The 15,626-nt window shown below is 36.5% G+C and overlaps 1 protein-coding gene and 2 long non-coding RNA genes across 3 annotated transcripts; 2 read left to right on the top strand and 1 right to left on the bottom strand.

The window, feature by feature from the left end:
* The first annotated feature begins 2,655 nt into the window (after positions 1 to 2,655).
* On the top strand, positions 2,656 to 12,950 carry csnk1db (casein kinase 1, delta b). Its single transcript, XM_016572310.1, has 10 exons — positions 2,656 to 3,198; positions 6,936 to 7,046; positions 7,198 to 7,346; positions 7,449 to 7,677; positions 9,103 to 9,273; positions 9,391 to 9,543; positions 10,303 to 10,473; positions 10,551 to 10,693; positions 11,227 to 11,297; positions 12,493 to 12,950. Exons 1-9 carry the CDS (start codon positions 3,123 to 3,125, stop codon positions 11,257 to 11,259), a joined length of 1,236 nt encoding a protein of 411 aa, XP_016427796.1. The 5' UTR covers positions 2,656 to 3,122; the 3' UTR covers positions 11,260 to 11,297; positions 12,493 to 12,950.
* Positions 12,951 to 13,037: 87 nt separating this feature from the next.
* LOC107755504 (uncharacterized) lies at positions 13,038 to 13,472 on the bottom strand. Its single transcript, XR_001641705.1, has 2 exons — positions 13,390 to 13,472; positions 13,038 to 13,242 (listed from the first exon to the last, which is right to left on the bottom strand). It is a non-coding gene; the product is annotated as an uncharacterized LOC107755504 (long non-coding RNA).
* Positions 13,473 to 14,796: 1,324 nt separating this feature from the next.
* LOC107755505 (uncharacterized) lies at positions 14,797 to 15,419 on the top strand. The gene is made up of 2 exons (XR_001641706.1): positions 14,797 to 14,840; positions 15,179 to 15,419. It is a non-coding gene; the product is annotated as an uncharacterized LOC107755505 (long non-coding RNA).
* Positions 15,420 to 15,626: the final 207 nt, after the last annotated feature.

The following is a 15,626-nucleotide window of genomic DNA, read 5'->3' as shown; positions in this document are numbered from 1 at the left end:
CACTATATTTGATAGGTCAGTATTTACTACCTACTGTATGAATCATTTAAAATGTGTAAATGTAGAGGATAATTTAGCTAATATTGGCCTTTTTTGTGGCTAAAGAGAGCCATTAGCTTAACCACATGAAAAAGAACATTGTTCCAAGGCATTCAGTCACAGGCAATCACAAAATATTCTGACCATCTCTGTAATTTAGCCAGATTGGCTGTTTTGTGTCGTGAAGGGCACAGTTGCAAATACTTTTTTTCTTTTTGTTTTTTTTTTTGTGTATTTTTAACTTATTCAATGTTAATTTTATTTGTTTAAAATATTTAGTTTGTTACCAGTTTTGCAGAAACATTCATATGTAGGTACAAGTTTTATTTGTCTACAAAATATTTATGTAATTTTAATTCAAGCCTCAACCTTCGGACCTTTAAAATTGTTTTTCAACATTAAGGGACACGTTTGTCAGCATTAGTATTTATATGTCTAACTTTTAGCTGATTGTGTACCATTTATAATAATGGTTTAAAAAAAGTTTATGTTAATGTTATTTATCAACTAACTTTATACTGATCAACTTTCAATCAAAAAGGGGGAAAAAAGGATACTGTTCAAACATTGTTTGTAATCAGATCCAGGCTCTCCATGCTTCCCATGTTTATAATCTCTGCAAAGTGCTTTTCTTCCCAATCACCCGATTCATCATGACATGAGGCGTGTGGTTACTGTTACTGAGAAAATACCATATGTTTAGGTTTATGTGCATGCTAAATGGTTCAGTGGTAAACATGACTGAGGAAATTGCTGTCTTCTAAATTGTATATAAAGCAGTCTAAGCAAATGAGGGTCTTTAAGTACATGAGCACATAAGGCTAAGGTCATCATTTGAAGGATTTTTCTTAGGACTGTGGATCTAGATATTGTCCTACATGTATTTTCATATTAAAACTAGGGCTGGTAAACGATTAAAACGTTTTATCTAATGAATTACATGATGTGGCGATTAATTAATCTAATTAATCGCACATCAAATTTGGCTGAGAAATTACTCCCAAAATATAATTTAAAGTCATTGTTGTGTAAAGCATCAAACAGACATTGCAAAAAGTAGCTTCAGCAAGAAAAAATTTGTTTGATTCAACATAAAATTTATTACATATACTCTTTTGGACCACGAGGGTGAGTAAATGATGACAAAATTTTCAGTTTTGGGTGGGTGAACTATACTTTCAATAATTACATCATGCAGAGAAATATTAAGCTTGCAAAATATGCTTAAAAAATAGCACAAAACTGACCTGTGTTGTTGACTTTTTTTTCCCTGCTCTGTTTGTTTCTGCTGTTTATATCAATGAACACTAGATGTCCTCATTAGCAAATAAATCTTGCTACAAACAAAAACACTTCTGTCCACGATCATTAAATAAGGATCTGTAGAGTTGCTTCTCTAAACAAGGCAAATATTAAATCGTTTTGATTTGTTTATTATTTTTGGTCACTACATAATTTACCATACACCCATTTACTTTAAAATGTGTTAAATAATAATAATAATAATAATAATAATAATAAAGAAAAAAATACGGCTTTTTATTACCTTGGAAGTCTGATAAAAAATACTCTTTATATTGTTATTAATATTTTATATAGTGTTTAATATTTTAATATTTATGTCATATTTGTTATTACCACAGTAAACAAAACAAGCGTTTCCTAGCAACGACAACTGCGCTAAACACTGAGACAAGAAATAAATACACTTACAAGCTGCTTTTAACTTCTGCTGTATATCTTACCGTAACTATTTGTAATGTATTTTTAGGCGAGTACACAGTAGAGATCACCATTTAAACTAGACCTTTAATCTAAAAAAATATTATAAAATCAGGCTTTCAGCTCTTTCAAAAGCTCAGTTTTTTAGTTACTCCGAGATGAGCGTTGAAGAATACGTGCAAGCCACACGCAATCTGCAGGAAAGCGTTACAGCCATGTGACCGTGTCCTGATTGGATCCTGTGTGACCAAACGAAAGAGCTCCGCCAATCAGCGAGAGGGTGGGCGTGGCCAGGACCCTGCAAACAGCAAACACTTGAGAGGGTACAAGATGTTACTGTTCCACTACTGTCCCACTGCCTTGATTATTAGGAAGCGTTTGCCTCATCGTGCTACAGGGGCCCGGTCAATGGACAGTCGGCTGGACAGACATAAGAGCAAAACAGATGGAGCACGAATTACAGAGATGACGCGTTGTTTTAAGATTTTAAGCCTAGTGTTTTTCCAAAGCATTTACGATTTGAAATTGTATGTCTGTTGTTGGACCGAAGTATGCGAAGCCAAATATCAGTTTTCTATTTTTATATTATATTTCTATTTATGTTACTATTATTTTGTTTTATTATCCTTTTAAAACCAATAATAAGCAATCGAATTGTTATTTGCGCCTTCCCGAAATGCAATGCGGAGTGAAAAGATCGTGACGTAACTCCTCATCTATAATTTTAGTAACATTAAATATGGACGTTGAACAATTTAAATACACACTAAGAAATGCACACCCCTGGTCAATATAAATGTGACAAAATAGATACTAACTGTTAGTGTAACTTTAAGGAATTTATGTTTGATCGATACTGACGACCTAATGAAACTCATCCAGCGGTTCTCCCACGTGACCATGGCGAGCGAGGCGTTGCCAAGTGGAAGTGACGTCACGGCGCTAGTTCGTGTTCACCACAGGAGATACGAATACGAGGCCTGTGACAAGCTCCTGCGACGGGGGTCCGCTGTTAAAATCCACCTCCATCTTGCTTATCCTTGGGGATAACGATGACCAAACCGACAAGAGCATAATCTACAGACTCTAAGCTTTCGCCTGATCACAATATTGTGATATTTCGGACTTAAATATATTAGAAAAGGAATGGTGAAAAGTGAACTCCGTCGGAAGAATCCGAATTCTCCTCAGGGATTCGGGGGGGTGGGGGTCGCATAAAGATATATAGGATCGCAACAGTTAAACAACGCGGAAAAAATTTAAGATAAACACGAATTTAAAGGCCGACAGTATCTGGTTTTATAGAAATTAGCTGAAATACAATCAAGGGACTCGTTCGAGAGACACCAATAAACACAGCGATGGAGCTACGAGTTGGAAACAGATACAGACTGGGTAGAAAAATTGGAAGTGGATCATTTGGAGACATTTATCTGGGTAAGTATAAACTTAAACACACGTATACACTCTTGTCATAAAGCTGTCAATAATATAGCACGGCTAACAAGCTGTTTTGTTTCACATATCTGTCAGCTGTAACTGTCAGTGGCGTTTTTCCAAAGATTGACTCGTTATAGTCTGCTTGTGAGGTCCGTTTCTCGGTTCTAAGGGCATTTATATGAAAAACCATGTTTTATAACCATGACAAGAACGTATTTCAGACCACAAGTGGTTTATTGAAGTTGCAGAGTATATAAACTTTACATCCCGTTTGGAACAACACTCCAGGAGGTCATACGTGACCATAAAAATATGTGCTTTTGACATTAGACTCAGATGTCAGTGGCATAAGATAGAATACAACACTTGCTGTAAATTGATGTGTGATTTCACGGAACCTGTGAACAGGAGTTTCCAAACGGGTCCTCCCTTGTGTATAACTGAATGAATCTTACCTGTCCATACAGGTTTCCCTGAAAGCGTGAACCACAACAAAAGGCCAAACCTGGCATGTTGAATCACCCTATGACGGACATTCAACCAAGCCTGGCTGATGCTTTTGCAGTCTATTAAAAGTCAGATCATACTATCAAGGCTCATGATTCATGCAGTCTCATTTTTCTGATCACAGGGTCATGGTGCCTTTTGGGGAAACAATTTTGATTGATGAAGCTGTCCTGAAGCAGCACAGTCAGGAACCAGAAGAACTCTTTATTTACATGCTAGATGGCCTTCATGGTTGAGAGCGTCAGTATCACACCAGGATGTCGTCGATCATTTGAGTATCTACGGTTGACATTTAGAGATTGTATTGATGGCTATAGAGAGCCATTGTTTTGTATTGCAATACAAGGCACCAAAGTAGGTCATTGTTTTTCGTTTATACTCTTAACAGTTTATACTCTTAACTTTAGTAGTACTCTTAACCACCTTAGCATTTAATTTTCGACTCAAGACTGTGATTAAATGTACTTGTGTAGAGCAAGATGTGACGTTCATCTCTTATTCAGAAGGCATTAAAGGAAGTTTTGCAGCTGCTGGCCTTAATTCTTCTCGCTGTGGTCTCCTCATTAACAGGGTTCCTCTCACATGGATTGAAACCTGTGGACAGAATGTTGAATTTAATCAAAGCTCCTCCAAACATCAGGCTCAAATGCAATCAGCTTCCTTTATTTTGACAGAGAAGCACTGTTGGCAAGGGGACTTTGATCATCATAGTGTTAAAGTGTGGTGGGGAGACCTTTATCCCGAAGCTTTTTAGCTGAGATGGGATTGTTTCAGTCTGTCTGTGTGTGAGAACAGGGCTTGGTGGGTGTGGTGTGTAAACTCCATCTGCTCAGTTGTTTCATAACTGCACCCACTCTTTGGTACGTCAACATAATTAAATGCTTTTTTGATTTAATGCCTAAATGTCAGGTGTGATTCTGACGCAGTGCTATTGGAAGATCTTCAGCACATGACTGTGTGTGAAATACATTGAAATCATCTGCCGTATCATTAGCATTAGAGGTTCAGAAGATGAAACCCAACCAGATTTGACTCATTGCATCATGTTACACTGCTTACTGCCCTTACAAATCATCCGACAGTCAGCGTAAATGCAACACCTCTTCCTTTTTCTCAGGATTCCGTAATATTTGCGTCACTTGGCGTCATGGGAGGCCTCAGGTGTGTGAATCACCCAGGACTGTCCCACTCCTCTACAATTCTGGCTCCTTTACATCAGCTTTTATGTAACCTCAGAGTGTTTGGTTTGGATTAATGATGTGGTGATGTTTGTAGGTTTGGACAGGATGCCACTTCTGTAACTTCCCTTCATCTTTCGACACCAAAAGTGGAGATCTCATTTAGCTATCAGGCTGCATTTTGCATTTAGCACCTTATCAGATGTTTGACATCTATTTTTCATGTGAGTTTCGAGCACATGGAGTTTCATGTCCATATCCAATATGGGCCCATCAAGAGTCAGCTGTTGGATAGGCACTTGTTTTTCTTTCTTTTTTTCTTTTTTTTTTGGGGGGGGGTGAACTCTTGCATAACACTGCCTTATTTTTGGTTTTCTTTATCATTGCAGTAGAGCTGATCTGTAGCCACAGCAGAACCATTGTTGTTTACATTGTTCATTGGCAGATATAGGCTTGGACCTGCTCCCCATTTGAATGTTTTTCTCGTTTGATCTAAATGTAGTCATGGGGTACTGACTGTTTGCGCTCTTTGACTATATGTGTCTGATTTGCTGATTAAGTTCTGCATAGACCTGACTTGCATGACGTGAGTTTCTTTGCTATCAGCTGAGATGAACATTATCCTATGCTTGTTTGTTTTTTAAATATCTCAGAAACCAGCAAAACAAGTCCTTGAGTTTCTGTTCAGACAACAGTGGGTAGCAGTTTCAGTTTCAAAACTGATTTGTTTTGCTCATTGGACACAAATTAAGATTTTGCAGAATGTCCAGAGTAGTTTTTTTTTTGTTTTTTTTCCCTCACAAAAAAAGAGCATTATAAAAAGTATTCATATCATATGACTTGTGCAATATATTCCAAATCTAAACCAATTATATTCCCAATATATTATTCCCTTAGAATCTCCATTACAGCTCTCAAATCTTGTTCACCTTGTTCATCTTGTCCCTATAAAGTTATTAAACAAATACTTTGTTCTCACAGTTTAACTTTTTTTCTGGATTTTGTTTTAATGGTTTATCCAAATCTAAACCAATTATATTCCCAATATATTATTCCCTTAGAATCTCCATTACAGCTCTCAAATCTTGTTCACCTTTGCCGTCAGTAACAATGTAGTAGGTCCCTATAAAGTTATTAAACAAATACTTTGTTCTCACAGTTTAACTTTTTTTCTGGATTTTGTTTTAATGGTTTAAATAATAAGAAAGTTCATAATCAGTTTTTCTGGATTCTGTATTTTATGATTGAATAATAATGTATTACCGTAACGGTGGTAAACAAATAAATGACTAAAACTATTTAATTAATCTTTTAAAATGTAATCAAATGAAATTTGAAAAATTATTTTCCTTTTTTCTGGCAAACAAAGTTCTTCATGACAGAGGTTTACGGTTTAAATTAAAGCATGGGGGAAAAAAGCAACGACAGACACTGAAAGCACCATGAGTATATGTAGTGGACAAAACTGTGCCGTTCATTTACACAAAGACACACGGAACAAGCATACTTCATATTTTAATGAGTATTCTTGCAGTTTAATATTTACAGAAACTAGTCCATGTTGCATTTTGATTAATTGTACAGGCCTGTTCTTGATTTATTCATTTAAATTTTGCCAAATTCTGAGACATTAGCTGTTGTTTGGTAAATTCCCTTTTATGACTGAATTCACAGTTTCCGTCTGTGTTTTGCACATTGCGAGAATCATAGGGCCCTATAATAGCCAAGATGCTTTGTACCAGGCAGGTCCTTTAAGATAAAGATAAGAATTCTTAAAAAAAAATTTTTTATTTGCATTGACTGTCTTGGAGAAAGGTTCGGACTTATGGATCATTGTATGACTGAATTTGCTGAAATAAATTAATGCTTTTGTTCAGCAAGGATGCATTAAATTGATCAAACTTTTGAACAGTAGTGTATGCACAAATTATAAAGGTCAATTAATTTATATATAGAGTCATGTCAGTTTGTTGGAGATTCAGGCTGTGTTCTGACTTCATTCACTGTTTTAATGGCTCTGTTCCTTCTCTGTTTCTCACTCTGCCCTAGGCACAGACATTTCAGTTGGAGAGGAAGTGGCCATCAAACTGGAATGTGTGAAGACAAAGCACCCGCAGCTCCACATTGAGAGCAAGATATACAAGATGATGCAGGGTGGAGGTAATGAGAAAAGGGTTTTGATTCATCTGTAAATAAGGATTTGAGGGGCTCAATAAATCAATGTAATCAATGAAATAATTCATACTTGCCAACAAGCATCTATTGGGTTTCCAGGCTGTGTATTTAGGTGTTTTGTGTGCTCCCTTTGCAGTTGGCATTCCTACTATAAAGTGGTGTGGTGCAGAAGGAGATTATAACGTGATGGTGATGGAGTTGCTCGGCCCCAGTCTGGAGGATCTCTTCAATTTCTGCTCCAGGAAGTTCAGCCTGAAGACTGTCCTGCTGTTGGCTGATCAGATGGTATGATACAAAATCATGTTGACGAGTAAAAAATAGTTTGCTGCAGAAGTACAACTTCTTTTTAATGTTTTTTTATTTTTTTGTAAACCTTGCATTCCTCAGATTAGCCGCATTGAGTACATCCACTCCAAGAACTTCATTCACAGAGATGTGAAGCCTGATAACTTTCTGATGGGCTTGGGAAAGAAAGGCAACCTGGTCTACATCATTGACTTTGGTCTGGCCAAGAAATACCGTGATGCACGAACACACCAGCACATTCCCTATCGTGAGAACAAGAACCTGACGGGCACTGCGCGTTACGCATCCATCAACACACATCTTGGCATTGGTAAAAAACACATTCTCTTCAGTTAGTTTGTAAATTTGACTGTGGCATATATATATATATATGTGTGTGTGTGTGTGACCCAGACCTGGGATGATTTTAAAATTTTTGTCATGCATTAAGCTGAAAGACTCTATATAATTGTTCTTATTGCTTTTGTTCTTGTTATTATATGTGTTTTTGTATATTTGTACATTTATTTATTTATTTATATAATTTTCAAACAAAACTGTTATATAATTGTTTTGAAATGATATACATGACTGAATTGTGAAATTGAAATGTTTCCTCTTGCCATGAATATAGCCACTGCTGCTGACATTGCGTTAAATCATAAATAAATATGTAACCCAGATTTCTTGTCATAGATAGTGCTGCTCTGCCAAGGGCTGCACGACAATGAATGAATTTATTGTCATATGATTTTTTATTTAATTTAATTTTTTACATTTAGTATTTCAGCACGTTCACATTAGTACAAATATCAACTCGTATTTAATTTACCTCATCTAGTTTCCTGGTTAATTGTATCTAACAAATCATATAAATTAACACACTTTCTCTACATTGTAAAACCTGGTAAAACAAGAAGCTTCTCTCAAAAGCTAAATCTGTGAGATTCCTAATATTAACTCCAACAATTCCAACTTTTTATTAATGTTTTTCTATTAAAACAACAAAAAAGACTTTGTATTGTGACACAGATGTTGCATAAGTGCACCTATTCCACAACCACAACAGAGACCCATGTTTAGATTTAATTAGTTTGATAGATTTAGTTGTAGCAAATAGCATAAATGGCCATGTGAAGGAACACAGACTGGTTGTATTACACTTTCATTTGAGCAGAATATCTCAGTGGAGATCTCTAAACTCATACATGTTTACTGGTGTTTTTTGTTCCTCAGAGAGAGTGCATGCATAAAGTGCATGCAAGTATTACACTGGACAGAAAATTTATTCATTTAAACAAAAACTTTGATATCTGGAAACCCCAAGCATGAAAGCAGGTGGAAAACTTGTTACAAATGTAAGATAATGCCAAAGGACAAAAAATACTTTCAGGATAAATAACAAGTGGCCAAATATCACAGATGATTATGCTAAATTAATCAAGAAAAGCAGTAATCGCCATCACAATTAAAATTCGATTTATCGTCCAGCCCTAGCGACAGCTGTAGCTGTACTGATCATTTGACAAGCTTTCTTGATTCATTTTTCTTTCCCATTTCTCTACTGGCTCTGTATGACATCAGTGTGTGCTCATGCTCAAGTGGATGCATGTATATTTTTAGCATTTCCCAGAAAAGATTGATTTGTGTGTGTGTGTTTGCAGCAATATAAATGCTCATTCATGAATCATACAGTAGCAGTCATCCTTTCATGCTCCATGCAAGCATCTATAATTCTATGCGCGTGTCTCTACAGAGCAGTCTCGGCGGGATGACCTGGAGTCTCTCGGTTATGTGCTGATGTACTTCAACTTGGGCTCGCTGCCTTGGCAAGGACTGAAAGCCGCCACCAAGAGACAGAAGTATGAGCGTATCAGTGAAAAGAAGATGTCCACCCCCATTGAAGTTCTCTGCAAGGGCTACCCATGTATGTTCAAAGCCTTGTGTAATTTGTAACATTTTGTAAATGTTAATCAGACTTTGTCTTTGAAATGATGTCTACAATCCTGTATTGTAATATGGCTGTTTGTTTTGTGTCCCACAGCTGAATTTGCTACGTACCTCAACTTTTGCCGATCACTGCGATTTGATGACAAGCCAGACTATTCGTACTTGAGGCAACTCTTCAGGAATCTGTTCCACAGACAGGGCTTTTCCTATGACTACGTGTTTGACTGGAACATGCTCAAATTTGTAAGTACATGTCTGGATGGTCTTCGTTCTTTAGAGTGTGATAAATGAAACGTATGTTGCTTGTTGTAGTTTGTTCATTAGTGATATATGAGACTTAAACTGTTATTGATTTGGTTTGATTATTGTGTTGTGCAGAGGTACAACATTGTGTGTGTAGATGGTTGTTGCATTTCTGAGTTTTTAAATGTTACACCACATAAATCCACTTTTGTAATCCTTAATAGGATTAAAGTATTTGTTTGCAGCCATAATTGAAATAGGCAAAACGAAGATCACAGGCAAAGCAACAAAATATCATATCAGTATCATCCAAACATTTCTAAATCATTCATCCCTATTTCTAGTGTTCATGTCACTCACTTGATTGCTTACATTGACTGCAATAATCTGACTTTTGACTATTCTGAATTGCCATCATCTACACATGATTTTCCAGTTATTATAACTTCTAATTGTTAATAAAGGCATTATATTACAGTTTTAGTCACATTATTGAAGAAATTAAGAGCTTTATGATTTTGGTATATGATTCTTTATTTCGAACCCAAATGTGTATTATAGATATGCACTACCGTTCTAAATTGTGGGGTTGGTACAAATTTTTTTTTTTTTATAAGATAGTTGAAAAATGTCTCTTATGCTCACCTGCTGCATTTAATAAAGTAAAAACAGTAACATTGTAAAGTGTTATTACTATTTAAAGTAACTGTTTTGTAATTTTAATATGCATTTTAAAATGTAATTTATTACTGTGAAGGCAGAGCTAAATTTAACCTTCCAGCAGAGGAGGTGAAACTGGAGAGGAGAGAGCGAGACGAGCGGATGAGGCACAGCAGGAATCCTGCAGCTCGAGGGATCCCAGCAGCCTCAGGCAGACCCCGCCCCACACAGGACGGAGCTCCTCCCACACCCCTCACCCCCACCTCTCACACAGGTAAACAGTCTGTCACTTACCTCTCAGGTACTTGAAAGACTACAAGGAGTCATCTCATGCTTCTCACTATCTCACAGCAAACACATCTTCACCGAGACCGGTCACTGGCATGGAGCGCGAACGGAAGGTCAGCATGCGGCTTCATCGTGGCGCCCCAGTGAACGTGTCGTCCTCAGACCTGACAGGGCGACAAGACACCTCCCGCATGTCCACATCACAGGTATAATGCAGACCCTGCTCATTCAAGCCTTAAGCAGAGCAATAATAAACTGCATTACAAAAGTAGCCAGTCTGTATCTGAATGAGCTGTTTTGATATTTGGTTACCGAAAGAGATTTTACTCTGGCAGAACGAATAGTTCAGTGCCTCTGGCTTTGAATGGTTACACTAGGAATTCTTATTTCTACACATAAATTGTTCACAAAAATAAATACCTGATGAAATATTAGTACATCTTTTATTGCTTGCAGTAATTGACCTTTTGATTCTCATGATCTCTTTTAGAGTTTTTGACTGGTGACATTTAACTTAAAGTTGAATCTGCTTATTAGATAGTTGAAAAGCCTTTTCTAGGAACCTGTTGACCTAACGTTTGTGTTTCTGGGAAAAGTCATTTCAGCAGCATATTTTTTTTTCAATATGACAGACAGTAGGCATTGTATGATTATGAGTTGGTGTGAGCAGTGTGTCAGTGCACATGTGATTGTGTTTAAGGGTGGTGGAAGTCTGTAATGTTCTCTCTCTTCACCTCAGAATAGCATTCCCTTCGATCACCACGGCAAGTAGTTGATCGTCACATCCTTGTGTGAAGGCAGGTGCACCAGGTGAGTTTGATTAGCTTGTGGTAACTGCACATTGCCTTGTTTTCTACCAACTGGGTGACTCTCATGTGAACTGTCATACACTTTTAAAATAAAGGTTCTAAAAGGGGGTTTTGCATCTCTGAATAGTTCTTTAAAAAAAAAAAAACATTTTTCTTAGTGTGAAGAACATTTTAATAATCTGAAGAGCCTTTTACTACTAAAAAAAAAATGCAGAGGAAATGTTCCTTGGATATTAAAGGTTCTTCCTGGAATTATAGATTATGGAATTATATATATTTTTTTATAGTGTATTTCAAAATAAAAACAAGTTTCACAATCTTTAAGATGTTAAGACTAAGAATTTTCATTGTGCATTCTGTGCTTTTTCGTTGTGATTTTTCATTAATTGACATTTAAATGCTCCTCCCCAGTTACCAGTTATCTATTATAATGTGAGAAATTTTGCAAAAGTTTAATTTTCTTTACTGTAATAAACTGAGAATTGTATTTGTGAAAGTTAAGTGGTAAAGAATCCTATACACATATATACATACATACATATATATATATATATATATATATATATACACATATATGCATACATATATACACTTATACAGTGTATATATACTGGTCAAAAACCAAGACTGTTTCTTTGATCAGAAATGCATTGAAAACACCAATATTGTGAAATATTACATTTTGAAATCGCTATATATTGTGTATACAATTTATTCATGTGATGGCAAAGCAGAATTTTCCATCAGTCACGACTCCAGTCTTCAGTGTCGCGTGATCCTTCAAAACCATTCTAATATGCTAATTTGGTACTCAAGAAAAAAATTAATCTGAATGTTAAAAACGGTGGAAACTGTTATGCATTTTTTTTTTTTTTTTTCCAAATATATATCTTTTGTAACGATGTGGAAGTCTTTACTGTCACTTTTAATCAATTTAATGTGTCCTTGCTAGTGTTGATTTAAAAAAAAAAAAAATCACTGAATACCCACCCAATATGCACACACATTTGATTACTAATATTAAAACCATTTTTTATCATTTATATCTTAATTTTGGCTTAAAATATGACCCAGACAGTTTTGTGAGATTCATTCTGTTATAAAATACATCATTCTTTAAGTCTTTTTAAAAGACTCTTTTGGTCAGTGGCAGTTGTCATTTATTGGGTGTCTCTTTCTCTTGTTGCTCTTTACAGATTGTCTCCATGTCCCAGAAGCCTCCACTTTGCAATATGGAGCACGATGGGCAACCTAACTACACACAGCTGATTGACCACTCTCCACCATCAGCTAATAGATAGGGCGTCAGTCTCTTTCTTCTATTGACCAAACCAAAATGGTGTAGAACCAACCTGACCTCTTTGCTTACAGGCTCTCTCTACTCTTCTTCTTATCTAATTTTCTCATATTTTCTCCCCCACTCTCTTTAAATGTTCTCGTGGACATGAGAGCTACAGCCTGTTGCGAATTCACACCAGTGGGTTGACCAATCAGAGACTGGATCAGCCAGCCACACCATTGTCATCTCCTGCTTCCTTCCTTCCTTCCTTCCTTCACAGTTCCACTCTTACACATTCAGTGCTGCACAACTTTCTCTGGTTCAGGCTCCTCGCGATTGAGGCTAATGTATCGTCTGTGTGGTTTAAATGGGTCTTTTTGTTTCTTTGTATACTGAGTTTTCTTTTGTATTTTAACCTGGGCAACAGACGAGTCCGTCTGGTGGCGTTATGGGTTCACTCAGTTTTTTTTATTTACTCTGTATTTATTTTTTAATATACATTTTAATAACTCTGTAGCTGGTGAGGTTCCTTTCCCACGGTGAAGCTGGTGGTATAGAGTGGACTGACCACAAAGGGGCCAGAATCTCAGCATACATCGCTCATAGCAAACGGACTCCACAGTGTGGTTTTCACTCGTACATGTCCTCACAGAGGGACCCTATGAACCTCGCTTGTTTGTCTGCTATATTGATCTCTTTAACTGTACAATACTGCCTCCCCCATTATTTTGTCTCTTCTGTTTCTAAGCTGTGAAATAACTAAAATAATCGTGTAAATGTTTCCATGCAACTCTTTAGACTATGAAATATGAACCTCGCTTGTTTGTCTGCTATATTGATCTCTTTAACTGTACAATACTGCCTCCCCCATTATTTTGTCTCTTCTGTTTCTAAGCTGTGAAATAACTGTAAAATAATCGTGTAAATGTTTCCATGCAACTCTTTAGACTATGACATGACCACAGATGGTTTGAGTCTGAAAGTTATCGGCAGTTATTTTTATCCACTCTTTCATAAAGCCACAACAATGAAGTGCCAGACTTTGGGTGTTTTGTGCGTTCTGAACTTGAACTTTGACTCTTGAGGGTGATGTTTTGACTCATGGAGATCATGCTTAGAACTGCAACATGTGTCTTCTGAAAAGGTTAGTTATGCTTTGCTGCAAGTTTGTGTTCTGATGGTTCAGATGGTGTTTTGGAAGTGAAAAATCATTTGTTGGAGATATCGATTGTCTTTGCAAAGGTTGAAAGACTGAAAACAAATCAAAGTCTTGCTTTGATGTTTTAGTGATTTTCCCCTTTTATGAAATATTCCAGCACACATGTGGTTTTTCTAATGCACCTTGAAAGCTGGTCTGGTCATCTTGTTCCCCTGTCATCTGTAGGGGACATTGGCAACTTACTGGATAAAATTTTTCATCTGATTCTCCCCCATTTTGAAGCCCATGGTTGCTTTGGGCTCCACATACTTCTGTGGAAGTTATGCCAATTTGTCAGTCCTGTAAGAATTTGTATTACCACCGTATTTGTGTATTTTAAACAGTGTAAATAAATGAATTACTTGTACTTGTGGTTGCATTTTGTTTTTATCAGTAAATAATTAGTGGGGCAAGTTGTTTTGTGCTGCTGTCATAAAATTAAAATTCTGTGCATATGTGCATAGGGTATAGGCAATTAAATGTAGTTGGTTTTGCTTAATCACCATTAAGATTTTATTACTTTTGAAAACATTGTCCTGTTTTCTAGAAAGAACTGGGTTGTGTAGTTCATGCCAGTATCAGAGTTACTGCCATTGATACCTCAGGCAGTATAGTAACCCACTATTCCTGTGTCACTGTGAATTTCTCATGATCGTGTTCTCCAGTAGGCTTGGAGCTTCATCTTTCTTTCCTCTATGCTAAACCCACTATCTTACTGCCATTTTTTGTTTTTAGCTCCAATCTACTATCTATTTTTCATGCTGTTCTCTTCACATGCATCTGTAATCAATTTGTCTCCTATGCATCTAATACCATAGTTGTACTGAAACATCCAAAATTGCTTTTGTGTCATCATAGATAATACAATGTGCTATGTCTTGTTGCTCTGCTTAAGTACTTTAGTCACTCTACATTAACTGTTTCAGCTTACTTTAGCTTAACATTTGTGTTAACTTGATAATTTAAGCAAGTTTAGATTTAAACTCCACAGCAAGGGTAGAGATTTAGGAGCAGGATTGATCACCTTGCTGGTTTACCTCACTGTTTCAGACAAGCCGCTGCTTAAGGTGCATTTACAGAATGACACCAGCTGGACTGAACTGCAAATACTGCACAAATCCTGTGCTAATAGGATCTAGACTGTCTTACTGTAGGAGTAAACATTGTGGTCATTTACAATTTTCACTACCCTTCTTTTACTAGCATAATTTCTGGGCAAATCAGTTCACTCAGTAATTTAATGTATCATTTTTAAATTGAATTCCAAATAAAGTGGGGGATTGAGTCATGTCAGCTTGAAGTAAAAAAACAAAACACCATAACATGAGTCAAGGTCCAGGGCAGAGGGAAGGATATTTATTTTGTAAAATAATTCACAAATTTTGTATGGCTACAAATGCTTAAGGTGCATTTACAGAATGACACCAGCTGGACTGAACTGCAAATACTGCACAAATCCTGTGCTAATAGGATCTAGACTGTCTTACTGTAGGAGTAAACATTGTGGTCATTTACAATTTTCACTACCCTTCTTTTACTAGCATAATTTCTGGGCAAATCAGTTCACTCAGTGATTTAATGTATCATTTTTAATTGAATTCCAAATAAAGTGGGGGATTGAGTCATGTCAGCTTGAAGTAAAAAAACTAAACAAAACACCATAACATGAGTCAAGGTCCAGGGCAGAGGGAAGGATATTTATTTTGTAAAATAATTCACAAATTTTGTATGGCTACAAAACTTAAGGCACAACCAAAAACAGCTCAAGTGTCTTTAGAACGCAGTAAAAGAGGGTCCCTACTCATACAGTGCTGGTGAAAAACAAAAGTTTAGAAGGGTTTTATCCATACTAC

This window comes from Sinocyclocheilus rhinocerous, unplaced genomic scaffold (genome assembly GCF_001515625.1).
Source record: "Sinocyclocheilus rhinocerous isolate Xijiao unplaced genomic scaffold, SAMN03320098_v1.1 scaffold140, whole genome shotgun sequence".
Taxonomy (NCBI): Eukaryota; Metazoa; Chordata; class Actinopteri; order Cypriniformes; family Cyprinidae; genus Sinocyclocheilus; species Sinocyclocheilus rhinocerous.
This window is presented reverse-complemented; position numbering and strand designations above follow the sequence as displayed.